Here is a 26,330-nt window from a genome sequence, read left to right as displayed (position 1 = left end):
ATAATCCCTGCAATGTACAGAGATCACCCAGAGGGGAATGTTTTTTTCTCAACAAAAGTGGTGTTACGCTTTAAGCCTTAGGTGTTAGGGCAACATGCTTAGTGTTAGGTTTTTGGTGTCACTATTGCTATAATAATAAAATCTGATGAGCCACAAACTGTATTTCAATACCAAAAGTGATGAGCTTTAACTTTCAGCTTAACCATTTCTGGACCGCAAGTTTTACCCCCTTAATTGACCAGGCCATTTTTTGCAATACGACACTGCGTTACTTTAACGAAAAATTGCGCGGTCGTGCGACAGGGTACCCAAATAAAATTGATGTCCTTTTTTTCCCACAAATAGAGCTTTTTTTTGGTGGTATTTGATCACTTTTTTATTTTTTGCTCCAAAAAACAAAAAAAGAGCGACAATTCTGAAAAAAAAAACAATATTTTCACATTCTGCTATATAACATTCTAAAAAAAAAAAAATTCAAAAAATCAAAATGTTTTAACATTTTAGGCCAATTTGTATTCTGCTACATATTTTTGTTAAAAGAAATCCCAATAAGTGTATATTGGTGTAGTAATAGCGTCGATCAACGATTTTTAGCGGGACTGGGACGTTGCAGCGGACAGATCGGACCCCTAACTGACATTTTTGACACGTTTGGGGGAACCAGTGACATTACTACAGTAATCAGTGCTAAAAATGTGCACTCTTACTGCACTAATGACACTGGCAGGGAAGGGGTTAACGCCAGGGGCGATCAAAGGGTTAAATGTGTGCCTAGGGGGTGCTTTCTAACTGTGTGGGGGATTGGCTTGCTGAATGAACACAGAGACCTATGTTCCTAAATAGGAAGAACACAGGATCCCTGTGTTCATTACTGACAGAAGAGCAGTCTGCCGTGTTTACAACAGCAGACCGCCGTTCTGTCTCCATGGGGAGTGATCGCGGGGGCCCGGCAGACATTGCGGCTGCTGGACCCACTGATTGGCTCCAATTGGCCACAGGGGGGAGCTGGGGGTCATCGGAATGTGGGAGGAAAACTCACACATGCACAGGGAGAACATGCAAAACCCAGGCAGGTAGTGCTATGGTTGGGATTTGAACCGATGACAATAGTGCTGCTAGTTGGAAGTGCTAACAGCTTAGCCATTGTGCTGCCCACCAAATACAAAATCTGTAAATAATTGATAATTCCTGCTGTGATGGTGTTAGATTAATAAAACATGGTTACACTAATGCATAAAAAATAACAATCAGTTAGATCCCAAACACACCTAAATTACAAGGTTCAGCAGGCTGAGGGATCACATTAGATCTCCTAAGTGATATTTGCATCCCATGTACGTTATATATGTTCTCTGACAAATCATAATTTCATTCCCTGCAATAAAATGTCATTTGTTAGATAATAAAACCTTGTCAGATTGAAATATGAATGCATTTTTTTATACTTGGCATTAGGGGTGTGTCTGCTGGAACATGATTAATAAATATGTGTTCATGCCAATATAAATAATTAATAAAAAGGTTTACATCAATGCAACAACGTATCAGATCAGTAAGCTAGAGGTACTAATAGGATACGTGTATGCACATAAGAAGTGGGTCAGTTTGTACAGATGTTAGCTGTACACACAGTAAGAGGAAAGTGACACCATGCAATGAGATCTTTTACTCTCCTTAGTGTACAAAGTGACAATTATTACAGGAATGTATTACTGGAGATCAAATCAAATTTAATATTGTCATGACATCTGCATTCTCCTCCTCCACCTGACAAGAGGATCAGAGAGAGGAGGAGAAGAACCTCCAGAAAACTTTTCACACCAGCTGCAGCTCAGGTGAGATGTCAGCCGAGGACACACAGGGGCCACAGACCCATCTGCCGGAGACGCTGCCAGGTAAATCGCAATATCAGAAATTAGAGCTTAGAGGAAATGTCAGTCAGTGTTCATACTATGCATAATATATTTGTGCTACGCAGGTATAAGATCCAAATTAATAAGTAGCATAATATGATAGTTTCTTGAATGCCTAATCTTAAAATGAGGTGGTTTATTTAGGTATTATTAGCTATATGACTCAAAAAGAGGGGAGGTTTCATAAAATATTAGTGATGGAATTAGACACAAATTAAAATGTCTCCTTTAGCAAAGTTGCCCTGGGTTTTCTATGCACTTGTGACAGTAAACTGAGACCGCTTTGCAGTTTTAGCAGATATAAGCCCTGTTCACAATGAATGTGGCTTTGAAATCGTGCCCCCGTTCACAATGAATGCAGTCTTGAAATCGTGCCCCCGTTCACAATGAATGCAGTCTTGAAATCGTGCCCCCGTTCATAATGAATACAGTCTTGAAATCGTGCCCCCGTTCACAATGAATGCAGTCTTGAAATCGTGCCCCCGTTCATAATGAATACAGTCTTGAAATCGTGCCCCCGTTCATAATGAATGCAGTCTTGAAATCGTGCCCCCATTCACAATGAATGCAGTCTTGAAATCGTGCCCCCGTTCACAATGAATGCAGTCTTGAAATCGTGCCCCCGTTCACAATGAATGTGGCTTTGAAATCGTGCCCCCGTTCACAATGAATGCAGTCTTGAAATCGTGCCCCCGTTCACAATGAATGCAGTCTTGAAATCGTGCCACCATTCACAATGAATGCAGTCTTGAAATCGTGCCCCCGTTCACAATGAATGCCGTCTTGAAATCGTGCCCCCGTTCACAATGAATGCAGTCTTGAAATCTTGCCCCCGTTCATAATGAATACAGTCTTGAAATCGTGCCCCCGTTCACAATGAATGCAGTCTTGAAATCGTGCCCCCATTCACAATGAATGCAGTCTTGAAATCGTGCCCCCGTTCACAATGAATGCAGTCTTGAAATCGTGCCCCCGTTCATAATGAATACAGTCTTGAAATCGTGCCCCCGTTCACAATGAATGCAGTCTTGAAATCGTGCCCCCATTCACAATGAATGCAGTCTTGAAATCGTGCCCCCGTTCACAATGAATGCAGTCTTGAAATCGTGCCCCCGTTCACAATGAATGTGGCTTTGAAATCGTGCCCCCGTTCACAATGAATGCAGTCTTGAAATCGTGCCCCCGTTCACAATGAATGCAGTCTTGAAATCGTGCCCCCGTTCACAATGAATGCCGTCTTGAAATCGTGCCCCCGTTCACAATGAATGCAGTCTTGAAATCTTGCCCCCGTTCATAATGAATACAGTCTTGAAATCGTGCCCCCGTTCACAATGAATGCAGTCTTGAAATCGTGCCCCCATTCACAATGAATGCAGTCTTGAAATCGTGCCCCCGTTCACAATGAATGCAGTCTTGAAATCGTGCCCCCGTTCACAATGAATGTGGCTTTGAAATCGTGCCCCCATTCACAATGAATGCAGTCTTGAAATCGTGCCCCCATTCACAATGAATGCAGTCTTGAAATCGTGCCCCTGTTCACAATGAATGCAGTCTTGAAATCGTGCCCCTGTTCACAATGAATGCAGTCTTGAAATCGTGCCCCTGTTCACAATGAATGCAGTCTTGAAATCGTGCCACCATTCACAATGAATGCAGTCTTGAAATCGTGCCCCCGTTCACAATGAATGCAGTCTTGAAATCGTGCCCCCGTTCATAATGAATACAGTCTTGAAATCGTGCCCCCGTTCACAATGAATGCAGTCTTGAAATCGTGCCCCCGTTCACAATGAATGCAGTCTTGAAATCGTGCCCCCGTTCACAATGAATGCAGTCTTGAAATCGTGCCCCCATTCACAATGAATGCAGTCTTGAAATCGTGCCCCCGTTCACAATGAATGCAGTCTTGAAATCGTGCCCCCGTTCACAATGAATGTGGCTTTGAAATCGTGCCCCCGTTCACAATGAATGCAGTCTTGAAATCGTGCCCCCGTTCACAATGAATGCAGTCTTGAAATCGTGCCACCATTCACAATGAATGCAGTCTTGAAATCGTGCCCCCTTTCACAATGAATGCCGTCTTGAAATCGTGCCCCCGTTCACAATGAATGCAGTCTTGAAATCGTGCCCCCATTCACAATGAATGCAGTCTTGAAATCGTGCCCCCGTTCACAATGAATGCAGTCTTGAAATCGTGCCCCCTTTAACAATGAATGCAGTCTTGAAATCGTGCCCCCGTTCACAATGAATGCAGTCTTGAAATCGTGCCCCCGTTCACAATGAATGCAGTCTTGAAATCGTGCCCCCGTTCACAATGAATGCAGTCTTGAAATTGTGCCCCCGTTCACAATGAATGCAGTCTTGAAATCATGCTACTTGATTCATACGTGGTTTCAAAGCCACAGGACAGCGCAATTTCTTTTGCGGCTTGATGACATGTGTGCAATTTCATGCACAGATATCAATGCAAGTCGCACATAAAATCGTGGAAAATAATGCATGAACTATTTTTCAAATTGCGCTACTTGAAATCACACCTATTTAGACGGTGACATAGATGTGACTTCAGGTGCGATTTGGTAATCGTCTGTCGCACCTGAAGTGCCTCTAAAGCCTCATACACATGATCAGATGATCAGACGAATTTTTGTTGCATGCTAGTATTATATCAAAAGTGAAGAGGTTACTTTTATACGAAAATTCCCATACGACAGAATTTAATTTCAGAAGTGATGTCATGTGTTGAATTGTTTTGTATGTGTTATTTCGTTTCTGAGCATGTGTAGTCTTGCTTTTTTTTTTTTTCGATAAAAACTGAACCAATTAAACGAAAATGAGACGTGTTCACATACAATAAAAATTTTATAGCCTGCACGTTCAGGTTTTGTCGTCCGGAAATTCGTAATGGGCTGTCGAAAGCACCGTACTAACGATGAGAAAATCGGCAGATCGTTCGTCGGACAAAATTTTACTTCTGATTTTCTTATAGTGTGTGTACGGGCCTTAAAGCGGAAGTACAACCTAATACCTTAAATTCTCCCCTGCAATCATTAATGTGAGCTAACTAAGCATGCCTGTCTAAGAAAGACCGACAACCTTTTCAGGAAGTAAAAGATACCTTATCAAATTCAGATAAAGGGAGATAGCATTGTCGGTGAAGAACAGGAAGAAGCTGTTTGTCTAGTTTAAGACTTTCTAAGCTACACAAGCAGCTAGCCAGAAAATGAATAATATCAAATATAGATAGTTAACATACTATTATTTGGAAAATTGTAATTCTTGACTGGAGTTTTCACTCCAAACAGAATCCCGATGACAAGTTGGTTGGGGCAGGTTTTATTTTTTTCACAGTGTTACTTAATAGCCTAGAAAGGAATTGATGAACGAAGCTGAACCTCTATAATAAATATGTGACAGTATCTAACAGCTCCTGGTTACCACTACTTTGCTGTATGAAATAATTGGCAAATGCCCCCTAGTGTGTTATATAATATGTAACTTTGTGGCAACTTTGGCCTCACAGATCCATCTTTGACAAACCATGCACTTTGGCCCCATTTGTCACAAACAAAGAGAATGCTACAACACCCCAAATAATTATTAAACATGGTCAACTTATATCCCTAATGCACTTATACAGGCATAAAAATTAAGCCTAGTTTAAAATTCCCAGTCATTTCATAACCTACTGGTAGACTCAGTGACATCATCCCCAGGTCTCTGTGCTTCTCTATGTATTGCAAGCAGATCATGACTGGTAGGAGGTGCAATCAGAGTGTAGTACGTAGCTTCCAAACAACAGGAAGTCATGTTAGTGCCCACATGTGATGCTCAACCCCCATGAGTTAAAGGACTGAAATCCAGTTAACCACTTCTGGACCGGAAGGATTTGCCCCCTTAATGCTTAGGCCATATTTTGCGATTCGGCACTGCGTTACTTTAACAGACAATTGCATGGTCGTGCGACGCTTTACCTAAATAAAATTGATGTCCTTTTTTTCACATTCTGCTGTATAACATTCCCAAAAAAAACAAAAAAAAATTAAAAATCAAAATTTAACATTTTAGGCCAATTTGTTTTCTGCTACATATTTTTGATGAAAAAAAAATCACAATAAGCATATTTTGATTGGTTTGTGTAAAAGTTATTGCAGCTACTAACTACGGGAAAGATTTATGTCAGTTTTATTGTTTTTTTTTACTAATAATGGTGGCAATCTGCGATTTTTAGCGGGACTGCGACATTGCAGCGGACAGATCGGACCCCTAACTGACATTTTTGACACTTTTGGGGGGACCAGTGACATTACTACAGTAATCAGTGCTAAAAATATGCACTGTTACTGTAATAATGACACTGGCAGGGAAGGGGTTACCATTGTGGGTGATTAAGAGGTTAAATGTGAGTCTAGGGGAGTGATTCTAACTGTGGGGGGGGCGTGGCTTTTGAAATGATCATAGAGACCTGTGATCCTATATAGAAGGATCACAGGGGTTCTATGATCATTCCAGGGAGAAGAATGGTCAGCTGTGTTTACAACAGCTGCCTGTCCTTCTCTCTCAGTGGGGAACGATCACGGGTGTGAGGCGGCAATCGGAGCCGCCTGCCCCATGCATTCGCTTCCCCACTGCCGAGTGGGGGCGGGAGCGCGCGCTCGCCTCCTAGCTGCAGATGCGTGACCGACGTAGGTTTGCGCAGGAGGGCCGCACTGCCGCAGTAAAAAGGCGTCGGGCGGGCGGGAAGAGGTTAAAGGTTAACTCCACTTTCATGGGGAAAAAAAATAGCAAATAAAGAAAAAACAATATAACGTATACAATTGTGACACAAATCATATTGTAATTTAATTTTATTAAAAATTACCTTTCCTTTTCAATCTGCAGCTGCTGTAATTTTCTGAAAATGCAATGCAATATGGCTACCTGGGGGTGTTCTGTACACAGAATGTGTACTGACCACACCCCAGAAACATAATTTCCTGCTTGTGTGATTGACTGACCAATCTTCCCAGAAGTCTGCACTAACATACAAGTCAGATTTCTGGCATCCCCTGCAACAAAAAAAAAGTAATTTTTGGTGAGATACTCCTAATAAAAACACGTCTAAAGGGATGCAGGCCCAGCATATTTCCTCATTAGTGCTCTGCAGCTGCACAGCTGATAGATAATTATGAAGGCACTCCCATTTGACCCACTCAGCACAGAGGAACAAACAGGGATTTCTTCAGAATAACAAAAGGTAGGAATCTGCAACAAAGTTTGGTAAAAATCCTTGTAATATACAGTGCCTTGCGAAAGTATTCGGCCCCCTTGAACTTTGCGACCTTTTGCCACATTTCAGGCTTCAAACATAAAGATATAAAACTGTAATTTTTTGTGGAGATTCAACAACAAGTGACAATCATGAAGTGGAACGAAATTTATTGGATATTTCAAACTTTTTTAACAAATAAAAAACTGAAAAATTGGGCGTGCAAAATTATTCAGCCCCTTTACTTTCAGTGCAGCAAACTCTCTCCAGGAATTCAGTGAGGATCTCTGAATGATCCAATGTTGACCCAAATGACTAATGATGATAAATAGAATCTCCGTATAAATGCACCTGCACTGTGATGGTCTCAGAGGTATGTGTAAAGCGCAGAGAGCATCATGAAGAACAAGGAACACACCAGGCAGGTCCGAGATACTGTTGTGGAGAAGTTTAAAGCCGGATTTGGATACAAAAAGATTTCCCAAGCTTTAAACATCCCAAGGAGCACTGTGTAAGGGATAATATTGAAATGGAAGGAGTATCAGACCACTGCAAATCTACGAAGACCCGGCCGTCCCTCTAAACTTTCAGCTCATACAAGGAGAAGACTGATCAGAGATGCAGCCAAGAGGCCCATGATCACTCTGGATGAACTGCAGAGATCTACAGCTGAGGTGGGAGACTCTGTCCATAGGACAACAATCAGTCATATACTGCACAAATCTGGCCTTTATGGAAGAGTGGCAAGAAGAAAGACATTTCTGAAAGATATCCATAAAAATTGTCTTTTAAAGTTTGCCACAAGCCACCTGGGAGGCACATCAAACATGTGGAAGAAGGTGCTCTGGTCAGATGAAACCAAAATCGAACTTTTTGGCAACAATGCAAAACGTTATGTTTGGCGTAAAAGCAACACAGCTCATCACCCTGAACACACCATCCCCACTGTCAAACATGGTGGTGGCAGCATCATGGTTTGGGCCTGCTTTTCTTCAGCAGGGACAGGGAAGATGGTTAAAATTGATGGGAAGATGGATGGAGCCAAATACAGGACCATTCTGGAAGAAAACCTGATGGAGTCTGCAAAAGACCTGAGACTGGGACGGAGATTTGTCTTCTAACAAGACAATGATCCAAAACATAAAGCAAAATCTACAATGGAATGGTTCACAAATAAACATATCCAGGTGCTAGAATGGCCAAGTCAAAGTCCAGACCTGAATTTAATTGAGAATCTGTGGAAAGAACTGAAAACTGCTGTTCACAAACGCTCTCCATCCAACCTCACTCAGCTCAAGCTGTTTTGCAAGGAGGAATGGGCAAAAATTTCAGTCTCTCGATGTGCAAAACTGATAGAGACATACCCCAAGTGACTTACAGCTGTAATCGCAGCAAAAGGTGGCGCTACAAAGTATTAACTTAAGGGGGCTGAATAATTTTGCACGCCCAATTTTTCAGTTTTTTTATTTGTTAAAAAAGTTTGAAATATCCAATAAATTTTGTTCCACTTCATGATTGTGTCCCACTTATTGTTGATTCTTCACAAAAAATTACAGTTTTTTATGTTTGAAGCCTGAAATGTGGCAAAAGGTCGCAAAGTTCAAGGGGGCCGAATACTTTCACAAGGCACTGTACATAGATCACCCAGAGGGGAATGTTTTTTTTTTCAACAGAAGTGGAGTTACGCTTTAAATATGGGCATATCTTGAAACATGATCCCAATAGAAGCCTACACCTAAAAAACCCTGCTGCAAATAAAATAGCAGCACTACTTCTATTTGCATTGAAGATTACATTGTCAGCAGGTTTACTATAATTGTTCACGTTTCCTGTCTGTAGGTTCATCCGATGGAGATCTGCCCAGTCCTGAGGGTGACAAGCAACTGACACATACCAAGGATCAGCAACCAGAGCTAAAATCTCGAGGGCAATGGGGGAGCAGGGTAGAGTTCATTTTGTCTGTTGTAGGTGGAATCATCGGATTGGGGAACATCTGGAGGTTCCCATACCTTTGCTACAAAAATGGTGGAGGTAGGAGGTCCATTGTACCTACTTTTTTTTATATAAACTAAGAAAAAGTTGCCACTGTCTGTAAATGTGAAGGATTGGCACTGCCACCTCTAACCTGGCTGTTCTAGGTGTTGCCCACAATAGTTTGGGTAATGAAGATTTTATTTTTTCTTTCCACAAATTATCAAATTAAAAAGTTATTTTCTACACATGGCATAGATAAACTTGCAATTACACCCCAAAATATATTCTGCTACTCCTCCTGAGTATGGCAATGTGTGAGACTTTTTCACAGCCTGGCCACATACAGAGGCCCAACAACCAAGTAGCACCTTCAGGTGTTCTAAAGGCATAAATTACACATTTCATTTCCTGAGTACCTATCACATTTTTGAAGGCCCTGGAGCACCAGGACAATGGAATTACCCACAAAATGTAAACCCCATTTTGGAAAGAAGACACCCTAATGTACATTCTACGAGGCATAATGAGTCTTTTGAACATGTAATTTTTTTCCACCAGTTTTTGGAAAATGTGGAAAGAAAATGAAAACCTATTTTATTTTACACAAAGTTGTCAATTTAAAAGATATTTCTAACACACAGCATGTACATAACAAAAATTACACCCCAAAATACATTCTGATACTCGTCCTGAGTATGGCAATACCACATGTGTGAGAAAATTTAAAATTGCGTATGCCCATGGAATGGTGGCAAACAACGGTAATGGTAACAATCTGCATAGGCGGTGCTTTTAAAGTCTTTACAGGTTACCAGTTTAGAGTTACACAGGAGGTCTGGCACTAGAGTTATTGCTCTCACTCTGATGTTCGCTGGAATACCACATGTGTGGTGTGATGTCGGTTTCCATATGCATGCCGGGCCTATGTATATGTTCACATTTGCGCATGAGCAAGAGGGACAGGGGCACTTTTTTTTTCCACGCTGTCTTTTATTTCTTATTAACGTTATTGCCATCACAAGGGATGAACAACACCCCTTGTGATAGCTTGGGCAGTGACAGGTACTCTTTACTGAGAGACCCCATATCTCCCCTCTGCCTTCAAAAGCATCTAAACAAACCAAGATCGGTTTGATCAGATGCTTTACACAAAACCAAAATCCCTGTTACTTCTGGTTCCATGCACCATAGAGAAGATCGGGAATGGAGGTTCCTTCTTCTTCTCTATGGTGTGCCTCCCCGACTGCTGGTTTCAGTAGGAAGGTAGCAGAAGGCAGCAAGGGGAAGGGGACCATGTTACACCAGATGCAAAAGTTATCCAGCAGCTGTATAGACACTAGGATCACTTTTACATAATAGAGCATTGCTAGCTCTAAAAAAAGATACCCGGGGCATGACTGCAGCTACAACCATGACCCTGGTAGAACCACTGATCACTGAATCCCAAGGAGGTACGGATACACACATTTGTAAGAAGTTGTTAATACATCATTAAATGTATTTTTTAAATACAAGAAGTGTAGGCACTTAAATTTGATTTGGTAGCAGCCTCTTGCAGTGTCTATACAGCAGAGCTCAGATTGGTTGATGAAGAAGCAGCACAAGAAGCCAATCAGCTCATGTGCTGACAAAGAGCATGCTGAAATAGAGTGACATAGAGATGAGTTGATCACTATCTCTCATTGTCCAGTCACAGCCTGGTGTTGAGCCAATGAAAAGGGTTGAAATATGCTGGTAATCATTTAACCCTGAAGACTGAGGACCTCTAAAAAACAGTACGGTTGGTGCAGCTCTGGATTGGAAATGAGTATTGCAGAAAAAAGCTGCTATGTTTTATCTTTTATTGGTCTATTCATTATTTTTACATTTTTGACAGCTTTGCTGTAAAGTTCAACTTCTAGACCCCTTTTACACTGAGGTGCTTTTCAAAAAAAAAAAAAAAAAAAAAAAGCACCTGAAAAGCTCAGGAAAACCTATTTCCATTAAAATCAATAAATGCTATCACCCTGGCGGTGCGCTGGCGGGAGCGGTGAAAAAAAATCCTGCAAGCAGCATCTTTGAAGCATGTTTTGAAGCGCTAATAAAAGCTTCTCAAAACCGCCCCTCTCCATTGAAATGAATGGGAAGTGCCTGAAAAGCTCTTTAAAGGGCCTAAAAAAGCTCTTCAAAAGCGCCTTTTTAAGCACTTTTTTTAACGCCAAAGCACTTAAAAAGTGCCTCAGTGTGATAGTTGTCTTAGAGCTCTTTCACACTGAGGTGCTTCTACACTGCCAGTAAAATACTAAGCACTTTTCAGGTGTTTTATGGACACTTTTAACTACTTGCTGACCAGCCGCCGTAGTTTTACAGCGGCAGGTCGGCTCTTTTACGCGAAACGATGTACCTGCACACGCACCGATTGGCCAGAGGGGGAGCCATTTAGCGGGTCTGGCGAATATGATGTCTGCCGGCCACCTGCGATTGCTTCCCATGGAGACAGAACGGCGGTCTGCCGATGTAAACAAGGCAGACCGCAGTTCTGTCAGAGATGAACACAGGGATCCTGTGTTCCTCCTATTTAGGAATACAGGTCTCTGTGTTCATTCAGTGAATCAATGCCCCATACAGTTAGAAAACACTCCCTAGGTGCACATTTAACCCTTTGATCACCCCTGGTGTTAACCCCTTCCCTGTCAGTGTCATTAGTACAGTAACAGAGCATATTTTTAGCACTGATTACTGTAGTCACTGTTCCCCCAAATGTGTCAGTTAGGTGTCCGTTCCATCCGCCGCAATATCAAAGTCTCGCTAAAAATTTCTGATTGATCCCATTACTAGTAAAAATAACTAAAAGCGATAACTTTTGCGCGAATTATTTATTATACACTTATTGGGATTTTTTTTTACCAAAAATATGTAGCAGAATACATATTGACCTAAATTGATTAAAAAAATAGATTTTTTAAAAAACAAAAATTATTGGCTAAGTTTTATAGCAGAAAGTAGAAAATATTGGTGTTTTTTCAGAATTGTAGATTTTGTTGTTTATAGCGCAAAAAATAAAAACCGCAGAGGTGATCAAATACCACTGAAAAAAAACTCTATTTGTGGGAAAAAAATGAAATCAATTTTTTTTTTGGTACAGCATGGCCGCGCAATTGTCTGTTAAAGTAACACAGTGATGTATCGCAAAAAAATAGCCTGGTCATTAAGGGCGTAAAACCTTCCAGGTCTTAGAGCCGGTTCACACTGAGGCGATCCGACTTGCCGGGGCGACCTGTGAAGTCGCGGTGCACAGCGCGCACCGCGACCTCGGAGCGACATGCACGGACTTCATAGCATTGAAGTCAATGCAGGTCGCTCCAGGTCGCACCAAAGTAGTACAGGACCCTTTTTCTAAGTCGGAGCGACTTGTGTCGCTCCTATTAGAACGGGTCCTGTGCTAATCTATGGCAGGTGGCCCACGGCGACTTGTCAGGCGACCAAGTCGCCTGACAAGTCGCCCCAGTGTGAACCGGCTCTTAAAGAGTTTGTAAACCCTCCTGTAATGTTTGTACCTATAGGTAAGCCTATAATAAGGCTTACCTATAGGTACTGTAAATATCTCCTAAACCTGCACCGACGTCATTGGCGCATGCGCTCTGAAGGAACATCCGCCCCTGTCGTTTCTTCAGAGCCATGTGCTGTGACGGCAGCTCCCGCACTGCATTTAAATCTGTCAAAGCTGCATTTATATCTGCTTGAGGATCGGCTAACAGCAGTTAAACAATGAGTGTTCAGCCCTGTGAATATGCCAGTCTGTGAATATGCCAGTATGTGAATATGCCAGTCTGTAAATATGCCAGTCTGTGAATATGCTAGTCTGTGAATATGCTAGTCTGTGAATATCCCAGTCTGTGAATATGCCAGTATGTGAATATGCTAGTCTGTGAATATGCCTGTCTGTGAATATGCCAGTCTGTGAATATGCTAGTCTGTGAATATGCCAGTCTGTGAATATGCTAGTCTGTGAATATGCTAGTCTGTGAATATCCCAGTCTGTGAATATGCCAGTATGTGAATATGCTAGTCTGTGAATATGCCTGTCTGTGAATATGCCAGTCTGTGAATATGCTAGTCTGTGAATATGCCAGTCTGTGAATATGCCAGTCTGTAAATATGCCAGTCTGTGAATATGCTAGTCTGTGAATATGCTAGTCTGTGAATATCCCAGTCTGTGAATATGCCAGTATGTGAATATGCTAGTCTGTGAATATGCCTGTCTGTGAATATGCCAGTATGTGAATATGCCAGTATGTGAATATGTTATTTTGTGAATATGCCAGTATGTGAATATGCCAGTATGTGAATATGCTAGTCTGTGAATATGCCAGTCTGTGAATAGTTTGTCAGTAATTATGCACACACACACAGCCATATATTTTTAGGTTTTCTACAGGCTTTGCTGTCTACTCAGTAGTACAACTTTCATCCCAAAACAACTCTGGGGGATGAAGGAAAATTTAAACATTTTGCATAATTCAGGAGCATGTACACAAGAAAGCAAGATCGATAATAAATACTATTGAAAAATATAAATATTTTACCATCCTGCCATACTACATTTACCAAAAGAAATAAATAAAAATAAAAACCTAATAAAATAAAAATATAACCCAAATTTTGAATCACATTTCTACTCGCTGTGCAGTTTATAATGTGTGTTGTATGTATTCAATACAGGGGCATTCCTTATCCCATATGTCATTTTCATGGTCACTTGTGGAATTCCCATCTTCTTCCTTGAGATCGCGTTGGGACAATATACCACACAAGGGCCCACCACCGCCTGGGTAAAAATATGCCCTCTCTTCTCTGGTAAGTGTAGGAAAAAGAAATACTAAACATTAATTTAAAGATATGTACTCAGATCAATGTTCAAAAGTATATAAGCATAACTTAGCCCCTGTTCACACCAGAACGACTTGTCATGCGAGTTGACAGGCCAACTCGCATGACAAGTCGCACCCTAGTTTTAGCAAATGCACTTTGCGGTGCCGCATCGATTCGAAAAAGTAGTTCCCGCATTACTTTTGGTGATTTTGGGTGCAACTTACATAGACATCTGTGCATGACGCCGCACAGATGTCTCCCAAGTCGCACCTGAACTCGCACTGACATGCAGCTTCGAAATCGTGCGATTTCAGATGAAGTCACACGATTTCAAAGCTACATTCAATGTGAACGAGGGCTAAATCCAAAACTTTTTTTGTTTTGGATAGAGAGGAGAGGGGTTAGAAAACCTGTCAGATTTTTATTGCTGGCTGTGCCCCCAATAGGGAGACACACTGCCTCTATTTGTCCTGTTTACCATTATCACTAAAAATAAAAGAAAAACCCACTTTTTGGGCTGTCCCCAGGACATTAATGGAGGAAAATGTTCCAATGCGGACAATAATTCTGGTGACACAATGGGATTCGTTCACTTTGGAGGGATTTCCTCTCACTTCCTGTTCTGTCTATGGGACAGGAAGTGAAGAGAAATCTCCCCAATGGGACACAGATGGCAAACAAAAATGCAGTTATAACCCTCCTTACTCCAAAATAAAAAAAAATAAAAAAAAGTTTTGCCTTTTGTTTTACTTTCACTACAAAAGGCCAAAGAGATTATCAAATAGTCCACTGGGAAGATTTACAAGCTGTATAGTGAAGGTGCATGGCACTAAAATCATGTAACCAGAAGCTCCAGTCTCTCACCCAGAAGAAAATGCAAGGTAGATTTTAAGTTGTAATGTTCTTTTTTTAATAATTCTAAACTAAGTGAAGCACATGTGTTGCATTGAATGAACAGCTGGGTGATTGAAATGTTACTTGAAGACAGTTTGGAAATAAACAAGCTCATCTCACACCTTATATGATTGTTTAATACTTGGAAGAGAGAGCAAACAAACTTGTCAAACTGGAAATGGGGATTACTGTACTTGAATCTAGTGCATAGGGAATTGTTCCAGTCCGTTGCATAGCTGCCAATGTTTCATATTAAGGTAAATAACCTCTCTGCGTACAAAGCAGCAGTGCCTGTTGCCTATACTATGGAATAAGGTAATCGGCCTTATGATGACGATGATCAGTTTTGTGGACAATGGGTTCCTGTCCAAAAATGTTTGACTTCATGCTTTCTCAAGACAAGATAAAAAAAAAAAAACTTGTGGTGATAGTGAGCCCTGGTTCACACTTAATGCAGCTTTGAAATTGCACAACTTCACTTGAAAATACATAATTTCAAAGCCGCAATTCACTGTGACTTTAGGTGTGACTTGGCTGACGTGTGCAACTTCATGGACAGATGTCTATGCAAGTTGCTCCTTTTAAATCAGTGTGGCACCGCAAAGTTGGCGTAGCACCATTTTGAACAGTTCCATTGTCAACAATAGGGTGGGACTTGTCATGCGATTTGACCATGTGAACAGGGGCTCAAATCAGTTTTCATCAGACTTCCTAGAGAGCTCCCCGCTAGGCACACAACAGTGCATATAGCTGTTTGTAACTTGGGGGTTTATTTACTAAAGCTAGAGAGGGCAAAATTAGTCACCGATCAGCTGCCAGGTTTTATTGCTAAAGCTTAATTAAACAAGCTGGGGTTAGAAGCTAATTGGTTTCTCTGCAGAATTGTGACTAATTTTGCCCTCTCTAGCTTTGGTAAATAGGGGGGGTAAATAAGCCCCTTGCTGCCAAATGAGTTGAGTTATCTGCGCTATGGCTTTCTCAGCAACGAGTGGCAGACAAATGTTTCATTACATAGTTACATATAGTTGGTAGGGTTGAAAAAAGACACCAGCCCATTCAGTTCAACCTGTGGAGTGTGTGCTTGTGTCTGTGTCAAGAGTATCTCTGTATGTTGTGATTGTTAAGGTGCCCATCTAATAGTTTTTTTAAATTTTCGACACTCCCTGCTGATACCATACCACTGCTTGTGGAAGAGAATTCCACATCCTTACTGCTCTGACAGTGAAGAACCCTCTACACAGTTTAAGTTTAAACCACTTCTCTTCCAATTTCATTGGATGGCCGCGTGTCTTTTTAAATTCTCTTTCACTGAAAAGTTTTTTCACTATGCTAGGGTCATCAGTACAGAATTTGTACATTGCTACCATATCCCATCTCAAGCTTCTCCTCTCCAGAGAGAATAAGTTAAATTCTTGTAGACTTTCCTCATAGCTGAGATTCTCAAGTCCTTTTATTTGCTTTGTTGCTCTTCTCTGGACTCTCTCCAGCTCCAGCACATCCTTTCTGAGGACTGGTGCCCAGAACTGGACGGCATACTCAAAAGTGTTGCCTGACCAGAGTCTTGTAGAGTGGGAGAATTATAATTTTATCTCTGGAGGGAATCCCCTTTTTAATCCATGCCAATATTCTGTTGGCCTTGCTTGCAGCAGTTTGGCATTGTATGCCATTGCTGAGCCTATCGTCTACTTGTACCCCCAGGTCCTTTTCCATCCTAGATTCCCCCAGAGGTTCTCCCCCCAAGTGAGTAACTTGCGTTCAAATTTTTTGCACCCAAATGCATTACTTTACGTTTTTCAACATTAAACCTCATTTGCCATGTCGTTGCCCAACCCATTATTTTGTTCAGGTTTTCTTGTAAGGTTTCCACTTCCACTTCCCTTCCTTCCACTTCCTCAAATACTGAGATTGAGCTATTTATCCCATCCTCCAAATCATTAATGAATAAATTAAAGTGGTTGTAAACCCCCGAGTACTGTTTGTACATATAGATAAGCCTATAACAAGATAACAAAAGGGTTTGCAACGCTCAAGGCAGACCATCAAAAGTTACACCACAATAGGTGGAACCAGGTAGCTGTCTGTAAGGGTGCTGGGTGCCTGCCAGGGTCCGCAACAATGGAGTGGAGATAAAAGAGAGCAAAGGCGGCGGCACATCCAGCTTAAAATCTTAATGTTTATTTATAAATCCATGAGAAAAAAATGACATGACATGCACTCACAGTTGAAAGAACAATTCAGCAGACGCATTTCACACACCTGTGCTTAATCATTGCAAGTTGTGGAACAAGTCAAGTTATCTACCCGGGGAGGGGGGAGGGAATTTGTTTAGGTTATTATGCAGTAGAGAGAGTTGTTTTGGATTTTTCATTTACAGACTCGCATCCCTGATGGTTTGAATTATGATTGGGATGTGCTGCCGCCTTTGCTCTCTTTTGTCTCCAAGCCTATACCAAGGCTTACCTATAGGTACTGTAATTATCTCCTAAACTTGCACCGTTTAGGAGATATTTACATTGCATGCAGTCGATGATGTCATCAGCACATGCGCTCTGAAGAAACGGTCACCCGTGCCGTTTCTTCAGAGCCCTGTGCCGTGACCGGCGGCTCCTGGGCGCATGCGTGACATCACGCGGCTCCGGCCAGTAGCACAGAGTCTACAGACCCGGAAGGAAGACAGGTAAAGATGGATGCGGCCTCCAGTGGGGACAACACGGGCTTCATTTGCAGGTAAGTGTAACATAATGTGCTAGTATGCGTTGCATACTAGCACATCATACATTTACTTTGCAGGTGAACAAAAATATTTTTTTTTCCCCAGGCTTTACTTTAAACAGAATTGGTCCCAGGACAGATCCTTGGGGGACCCCCCTTACCACACTGGACCAATTTGAGTACTCATTATTTATCACCACCCTTTGGACCCACCCTGTAGCCAGCTTTCAATCCAGGTACCTTTTTCTAGATGGCAGCTCACTTCTTCATAGAAGGTAATAGATTAGTCTGACAAGAACAAGTCTTCATGAATTCGTGCTGATTACAAGGGATGGGCTCTGTGTTCGAGTCAAACGTAATCTAAAAATTTTAAATGTAAAAAAAAAAAGGCGTGGGGCCCCCCAAAATCCATACCAGACCCTTATCCAAACGAGCAGCACCCCCCCCCCTCCTGAACCATACCAGACCGCTTGCCCTCAACATGGGGAAAGTGCTTTTGGGTGCCCCCCAAAGCACATTGTCCCCATGTTGATAGGGACAAGGGCTTCTTCCCGACAACCCTGGGCTGTGGTTTTGGGGGTCTGCGGATGGGGGGCTTATCGGAATCTGGAAGCCCCCTTTAACAAGGGGGCCCCCAGATCCTGCCCCCCCCCCCCATGTGAATGGGTATTAGGTACATCATACCCATACCCATTCACCCAAAAAGTGTAAAAAAGTAAAAACCACAGGAAACAGTTTTTGACAAGTCCTTTATTAAAAAGAAAAAAAAGAAAAAAAAATAGTGTCCCTCAATGTAAATCCATTGTCAATCACAATGCTTGCCGGACCTGAAAAATAGAAAAAATAGAAAAACGCTTTGCCTCCCAAGAGGCTACCCGCCGAATGCCTGATCTTCGGCTTTGACAGTTCTTTTATAGGCAAGGGGCGGGGCCATCCAGTGGCTTCTGAAGTTACGTGACTTCACATTATATCAGAAGGGGGCGGTGCCACCAGGTGACGTAGCCAGGTGTCCCGCCCCTTGCCTATAAAAGAACTGTCAAAGCTAAAGAGCAGGCATATGGCGGTAGCCTCTTAGGAGGCAAATAATTTTTTGCAATCATTCTATTTTTCGGGTCGGCGGGCGTCGTGATTGACACTATTTTTTTTTTTTTCTTTTTAATAAAGGACTTGCCAAAAACTGTTTCCTATGGGCTTTACTTTTTTACACTTTTTGGTGAATGGGTACAGGGTTAGAATGGGAGGGGTTAAATGTGAGCCTAGGGGAGTGATTTTAACTGTGGGGGGGCGTGGCTTTGGAAATGACCATAGAGACATGTGATCCTATATAGAAGGATCACATGGGCTCTATGATCATTCCAGGGAGAAGAACGGTCGGCTGTGTTTACAACAGCCAGCCATCCTTCTCTCTCAGCGGGGAACAATCATGGGTGTCAGGCAGCAATCGGAGCCACCTGACCCGTGCATCAGCTTCCCCGCTTGCCCCCTAGCTCCCTGCTCATGACCGCCGTACAGTTACGGCGATTCGCGCAGGAGTGGCTGCCTGCCGCAGTACATCTGCGGCAGGCGGTTTTAAAGAGTTTAAGAACTGTGGAAAGAAAATGGGTTTCTCCCAAAGAGCGGTGAACTGGATTATGGGGGATGTAGTTTGAAAGAAGGCGGGGACCATGCATTGATGGATTGACTGGACCACACTCCCAGGGAGCCTTGAAGGATCCGTGGAGGATCATGGGAGGTGAGATAAATTGGGGGCGGAGTCGGATGCACGCTCTCTTGCTTCGGGGAACTCATGGAGGTGTGTGGAGAAGGGCAGCAGAATGGACTGACCAGGAGAGAGGCCGGAGGACGAGGGCTAGATTGCGGAGAGAGCGCATTCTGAGAGAGAAGGACAGCGGAAGTCACCGTGAGGTGACCGGTCCAGTACGGGGATTGGAAGGATAGAGAGAGGCCTACACACTGAGAGTGCTGACGTTGTCTGTGACGCAGCACCAGAGAGAGAGCCCTGTGAAAGGCTGTGAAGATCACTGCTGGACACTGCCGCTACAGTAAAGTGCCAGGTGATCTGTGGAAAATCCCAAGTATACATATAACTGTACACAGCATACATTTACATTAGGATCTGGATATTGCCTACACACCTTTTGTGGATTACAAATATCACTTAAATAAGTGATTAGAGCTCCAACTGCCGGCAAAGAACCGCAAGGCCTTGCTAGGGTAGTGACTCTCTTGATTAATCCTTAAAGAGGACCCCCAGACTTCAGAGTGTTTATGCCAGTTATTTAGATTGAATCTTTTAGATAGAGAGGACATAACAGTGATTGTGGAGTATATTAAAGCGGAGTTCCAGCCATTTACTCACCTGTCCAACGGTCCAGCGATGCGGCCGCCGGAAGCCTCGATCCTCTCCCACGGCGCCGGCATCACTGCTGTGGGCACCCGGCTGTTACAGTTTGCGGCTTCACAGCCGGGTGCCCACTGCGCATGCGCGAGTCGCGCTGCGCGCCGTGATTGGCCGGCAATCTTCTGGGACCTCTGACGTGTCCCAGAAGATTGCAGGGAGGGAGGGGGAGAGGAGAACTTCCGCTCATGGCGCCGCGGCGCTCCGAGCGGAAGTGGGAGCGGGTACCTGTCAAAACTAGGTACCCGCTCCCCCCCCCAAAAAATGACATGCCAAATGTGGCATGTCGGGGGGTCAGGACTCCCTAAAGCGGAAGTTCCACTTTTGGGTGGAACTCCGCTTTAAGTTTAAGTTGCTTAATAGTGAATAATATAATATTGCATCATAGTCACTCTCACTTACTACAAATATATAATACAATATATAGATTGCTAAGTATCTGATTTAGGTTGGTGTTTGTGTCTCAAATCCTATATATATTATTGGGATTTAGGAGATCCAACTCTCATATTTTGTTGTGTTGATTTTGTATCTGTTACATTTAATTTGATCCAGTAAACAGTTACACTGGTATGTCTGAACCTGTAGTGCCCAGCGGGTCAGAGATGTCTCAGGGTCCAGGGAGTGCAGAGGAGGTGCTATTACCAAGCAGCCCCCATGGGGGTCGTGCTACATTAAAAAATTAAGTCTATTGTTTTTGATTGCCTTATATCATTTGAATACTTTGAAGTGCGTTGGAGGGGATAGGGATTTTTAAGTACCAATGTTTGTCGCCAATCCACGACAATGTGTACAATTTTTTAGCATGACATGTTGGGTATCTTTTTACTCGGCATAACATTATCTTTCACATTATAGAAAAAAATTGGGCTAACCTTACTGTTTTCCTATTTTTTAATTTAAAAAAGTGAATTTTTTCCAAAAAAATTGAGTTTGGAAGACCGCTGCACAAATACGGTGTGATAAAAAATATTGCAGCAATCTCCATTTTATTCTCTAGGGTCTCTGCTAAAAAACATATATAATGTTTGGGGGTTCTAAGTAATGTTCTAGCAAAAAAATAATAATTTTAACTTTGTAAACAACAAGTGTCAGAAATAGGCCCGGTCCTTAAGTGGTTTAAGCGTCGCCTATGGAGATTTTTAAGTATCGTAGTTTGTCGCCATTCCACGAGTGTGCGAAACTTTAAATTGTGACATGTTAGGTATCTATTTACTTGACGTGACATCATGTTTCACAATACTGAAAAAATTGGGCTAACTTTACAGTATAGTTTTTTTTTGCGTTTGAAAGACCACTGCACAAATACTGCGTGACAAAAAATATTTCAACAACCACCATGTTATTCTCCATAGACTTTTCTAAAAAATATATGTATAGTGTTTGGTTCTAAGTCATTTTATAGCAAAAAAAATACTGATTTTAACTTGTAAACAACATGTGTCAGGCTTGGCTTGACTAGGCTTGGTCCTTAAGTGGTTAAGCAATCCTCCTGAATAACTATATCCGAAAACTGTAAACCATACTTACCTCTTTTACTATGTGGGACCAACTCAGAAACCCTAAGGGCCGCAAAAAAATTGACTTAAAAAAAACTGCTTTAAACATAACAAATTCAAAACTAGAATAAACACCTGGACCTTGGTATCACATAGTTTTTTCAAAATGTCTGGAGTGATTGGCTTCCGCCTATCTACATTAAAATTACCTTTCTTATAACCCTTTAGAGCCTGCTTTACCGAGAAAATACTCAAATATTTAAAAAGATTCTGCAACTTGAAAAAGAAAGAGACTTCTGAAATAGTTTTATTAACATGAGTCCATGAGTATCTTTTAATAAATAAATGATTTAAAAGTAAAAGTACCAAACATTTAAAAAATAAACTACATTTCTCATTTAGAGAACCCAAAAGGGATAACCACAGAAACCAGGCCAACTGATATCCAGCCCAGGTCACAGGTGCTACTGAATTATTTATATTATCTGCAATTAGTCCTAAAAGAGATCCCAAAGATGGGATGGGCACTCTATTCGCACTGCATCTGCTTCTGACAATAGACTGAAAAACCGGTCTATCTGTAAGTGAGATAACGAATCCGCCAGGTCATTAGTTTTCCACGCTACCTTTCCAAATGTTTAGACTTAAGCACTTGTAAATTAAATAGCAGAGCAAAAAAATGACCCGCGGGGACTTAGATGACAGACAATTAATAGCATATACTACCCCTTTGTTGTCTGTATTCACCAGAATAGGCTTGTTCCTAAAATCATACCCCCAGACCTCCAGGGCTACAACTATAGGAAAGAGTTCTGACAAAACTATATTTTTCAAGTAACCCTTTTCTTGCCAGCGAAAATTCCAATGACCTGCACAATTATTTTGCCATATAGCGACAAAACCAATGAAACCCGCAGCATCCGTAAAGAGGTGGAAGTCTGAATCTAAAATAAAATCAGGCTGCCATACTGCCCTACCATTAAACTGTTGAGAAATTGCACCCATGCCAGAAGATCCTCCCACATGTCATGCCCTGACATGTAAAATGGGGATTTTTTTTTTTTATTTCTTTTTATTGAAAAATTTAGATGTATAGGTACAAAACATAGCCTTTGGGCATTCCCCGGCTAATACATACAACATAGAACTACTAATAACACCTCCTATTATAGAAAAAAAGAGGGGGGAAGAAACAACACACCTTCCATACACCTCGCTCTGTTATTCTCTTATGAAATTACTTCAAGGGTTAATGAATTATAAGTCGATTCCTGTTCCCTCTCAACCATCAGGATAATGTATCGGAAGAATATTAACTTGTGTTTAGAATCCTACCTGAACAAATGTAATGTGATTCCCTGCAGAGGAATAAATTCATTCATATCATAAACTAAACCTTCTCAGGGGGGAATGAATTCAGTCTGTGGACTCCTGATCATCTGTTGTACATTCTGAATCTGTCCACAAGTGCCAGACCTTCTCAAATTTCTTAGGGCAACCCCGAGACAAATAAGTAGCTTTGTATAGGGGTACAACCTTATTAATTAAACACTTCCAGAAGGGCAGATTAGGGGCTGTGTCTGATTTCCACTTAAGCACTATCGCCTTCCTGGCATAAAATAATAAGAGACCCAAGAGAGTATGCATCACCCTACAAACTGACAGAGATTTAACTAACCCCAGGAGGAAAACACCAACTTTTACAAGGACCTGTATAGTAGGTAGGGTAGATACAAACTGGGTCACTTCTTGCCAGTAGCTACTAATCTGAGGGCACTCCCAAAAGATATGGAGAAATCCAGCAGGGTCACTAGAGCATCTCCAACAGGAAAAAGAGGAGTTAGGGTATATACGATATAGTTGTTGTGGTGTAAAATAAATTCTGTGCACTATTTTAAATTGGATCAGCCGGTCTTTAGCCGATATTAGTGCTTGAAATGGGCTTTCCCAGAGATCTTCCCAGTCTTCATTGTCTAAGTCCTGCTCCTCCGAACGCCAGGCAATTAGCAGGGCGTCTAGTCCCACATGAGCGGAGGGAAGTAGTGACTTGTAGATCACAGAAAGTGTTTTTTTGAGAGCCTCATCCCGGAGGAGAACTTCTAAATCATCCGGCTCCAATCTAAACAATCTAAACAAGGAGGACCCAAATTGCGCTGCATAGGCATGTTGGAGTTGCAGGAATTGGAAAAAGAATGCTGTAGGCAGTGTAAATTTATCTTTCAACCTAAATAGTGCACTCCCATCACAAATATCTGAAAGGTATCTGATTCCTTTAGCAGCCCAAAGACCAGGGTCTGGTAAGGAACGAAATTCTGGTAGCATGGGATTGAACCAAAGCGGAGTTGATGGGGACCTTTTACCCCTCACTATATTGGGTTTAGTAATAAAAGCATGCCAGGCCTTAATAACTGCCCTCATAGCGGCTGTAAGGGGCGGATGAAAGACTCTCAGACCCCTGTGGAGGAGGTTATGGAGGGTCTCATAGGATCCTGAATGCGCAGCTTCTACTACTGAGGCATTTGTGTCATCAGAGATAAGCCGTTATGAGCATGGGTAAGCATGGCCGCCAAATAGTAGGTATGAAAGTCTGGGCAAGTCAAGCCCCCGTGCGTCTAAGGTCTGCATAAAACTTTCCTGATAAATCTAGCTGGTTGTGATTGCCATAAGAAGGAGCCTATAAGTGAATCTAACTGTTTAAAAAAGGATTTTGGTAGCCACTCTGGGGCGTGCCTAAGGCTGTATAATAGAACTGGAAGGATTTTCATTTTAATTAAATTAATTCCCGATAAGGGATAAAGGGAGATGGGAACAAAAACAGGGAAGAAAGCCGCTCAGGTGCAAGTTCAGCACTCGGTGCAGGTCAGATCCGCCATCCAAGCATGTAGACATCCAAAAAGAGAAAGACCGCACTCAGAGATGTTAAATGAAAATCAATAGGACTCCTTTATTCTCCATAAATACAGCAGACAGACAGTGCAATACACGGACAGATGTGTCGGGTTGACGCATTTCACGATAAAAATCGCTTATTCATAACCACACACCACAGGGTGTGTGGTTATGAATAAGCGATTTTTATCGTGAAATGCGTCAACCCGACACGTCTGTCCGTGTATTGCACTGTCTGTCTGCTGTATTTATGGAGAATAAAGGAGTCCTATTGATTTTCATTTAACATCTCTGAGTGCGGTCTTTCTCTTTTTGGATGTCCATAAAGGGAGATGGGACCAGGCTTTCAATCTCTGTTTACACCACTGAAGAGCTGGGGACAAATTAGGATGTCTAAAATCCTTAGTGTTGGGAGAAATATTGATCCCTAAATATTTAATAGTCGTGCCCATTGCAAAGGAGAATTGGGGTCAGCCAACCTTTTAGCCCCTTGATCAATCTGTAACACAAGGGATTTACCGCAATTAGTATGTAGACCCCGAAAGGGCCGCAAAAAAAGTCCACTATCCGTAGTGCCTTGGAAAGTGAAGAGCCAGGGTCCCACACAAAGAGAATTAAATCATCTGCGTAGAGCGCTACCTTGATTACAATGGAGCCCACACGAATCCCAGCTACTTTATTGGATGTCCTCAATGCCTCCACCAACGGTTCCATGGCCAGCGCAAACAAGGAAGGTGAAAGAGGGCACCCCTGCCTTGTCCCCTTCTGGATCGGAAAGGGACACAACAAATTTCCATTCAGCTTAATGCTAGCTACAGGGACTTTATATAATACCTCAATCCACTTCCCGAATGACTGGGCCGCAAACAAAGAGCTCTAACACCTGCATCAAGTAATCCCATCGGACTGTGTCAAAAGCCTTTTCAAAATCAAAGGCTACCAAGACTCTGAAAATGGGGATCTTAAACCAGAGATTGACATATATAATCTCCTGGAAAAAATCCTCCATACGGGCATAACCCTGGTAGCAAAAGCTAGTAAAACTAACAGGAATTGCATCTCTCTTACACATGCATTTTTCTTCCTAATAATACAATACAATAATACCTTTATCCTTTTTATCTTAACCTTTCGCAACCTAAACTCCATCCTTACCTTATAAATAGTGATCTCTAAAAATTCCAGACAGGTAGAAGGCCAGCAAGTTTTTTTCCAGCGCTAAACGAATGCCAAATTCTTTACAAACCTTAAAAAATTATTCCAAAAGAAAAAGACAATCTGATGAACCCTGCGGGGCCTAAAAATAAAAAATCGTCTAAGTAGTGAATTCGAAAAGAAGAACCAATAACTGTAGAAATAACCCATTCTAAAAAAGTGCAGAAAATTTCAAAATAAAAACAAGATAGTGAACAACGTCTAGGCAAACATGGCAATGAATGGGAAGAAGCCTGAAATCTGATGTAATATCCACTTTAGCTAAAAGAGCTCCCACTCCTAAATGCCTAAGCTTGAGCAGGGTGTCCTCAAAAGAAGCACGCGTAACAGCAGACATATCTTCAGAAATCTGATCATTGAGTGAATTACCCACTGGGAAAGAAAGGTGATGGATCAATCTATATTAATTTTGCTCCTTTTTTCGAACTATGCCTAAAGGGGAAATTCTAAAATTAACGAATGGAGGCAAAACAAAGGGGCCCTCAAATGTTCCTTCCTAAAGCTCTTTAAAATCGACTCCCTAACCACTTCTTGCATATTATCTCCTGATTTTAAGTTCTTTACTAACCTACAACCTTTACCCGGGAACAAATTGGAAAACTGTCCCTAAAACCACTAATTAGCATTTGGGTCTTCTGCCTGTATGGATGTTCCAGCAGCCAAGGAAGAATTTCTTGCCACCTCACTGGGCTGGCTGCCTTTTGAAAGCAACTCGCTCCCATGCTGCTGATTAGCTGAGG

The 26,330-nt window shown here is 42.0% G+C and overlaps 1 protein-coding gene across 2 annotated transcripts in view; it reads left to right on the top strand.

The window, feature by feature from the left end:
• LOC309553436 (sodium- and chloride-dependent betaine transporter-like) overlaps positions 1–26,330 on the top strand; it is a 146,372-nt gene that overhangs the window by 56,494 nt on the left and 63,548 nt on the right. Inside the window, exons 2-3 of one of the 2 annotated variants that reach the window (XM_082254633.1) lie at positions 8,998–9,189; positions 13,834–13,968. In XM_082254633.1, coding sequence (XP_082110759.1) covers positions 13,863–13,968 — 106 coding nt within the window. In that variant the 5' untranslated portion in view covers positions 8,998–9,189; positions 13,834–13,862. The remainder of the gene's footprint in view (positions 1–8,997; positions 9,190–13,833; positions 13,969–26,330) is intronic. The other variant, XM_082254634.1, reaches the window with a different exon arrangement.

The sequence above is a fragment of the Pelophylax lessonae genome, assembly GCF_965119305.1.
Source record: "Pelophylax lessonae genome assembly, chromosome: 4".
Taxonomy (NCBI): domain Eukaryota; kingdom Metazoa; phylum Chordata; class Amphibia; order Anura; family Ranidae; genus Pelophylax; species Pelophylax lessonae.
This window is presented reverse-complemented; position numbering and strand designations above follow the sequence as displayed.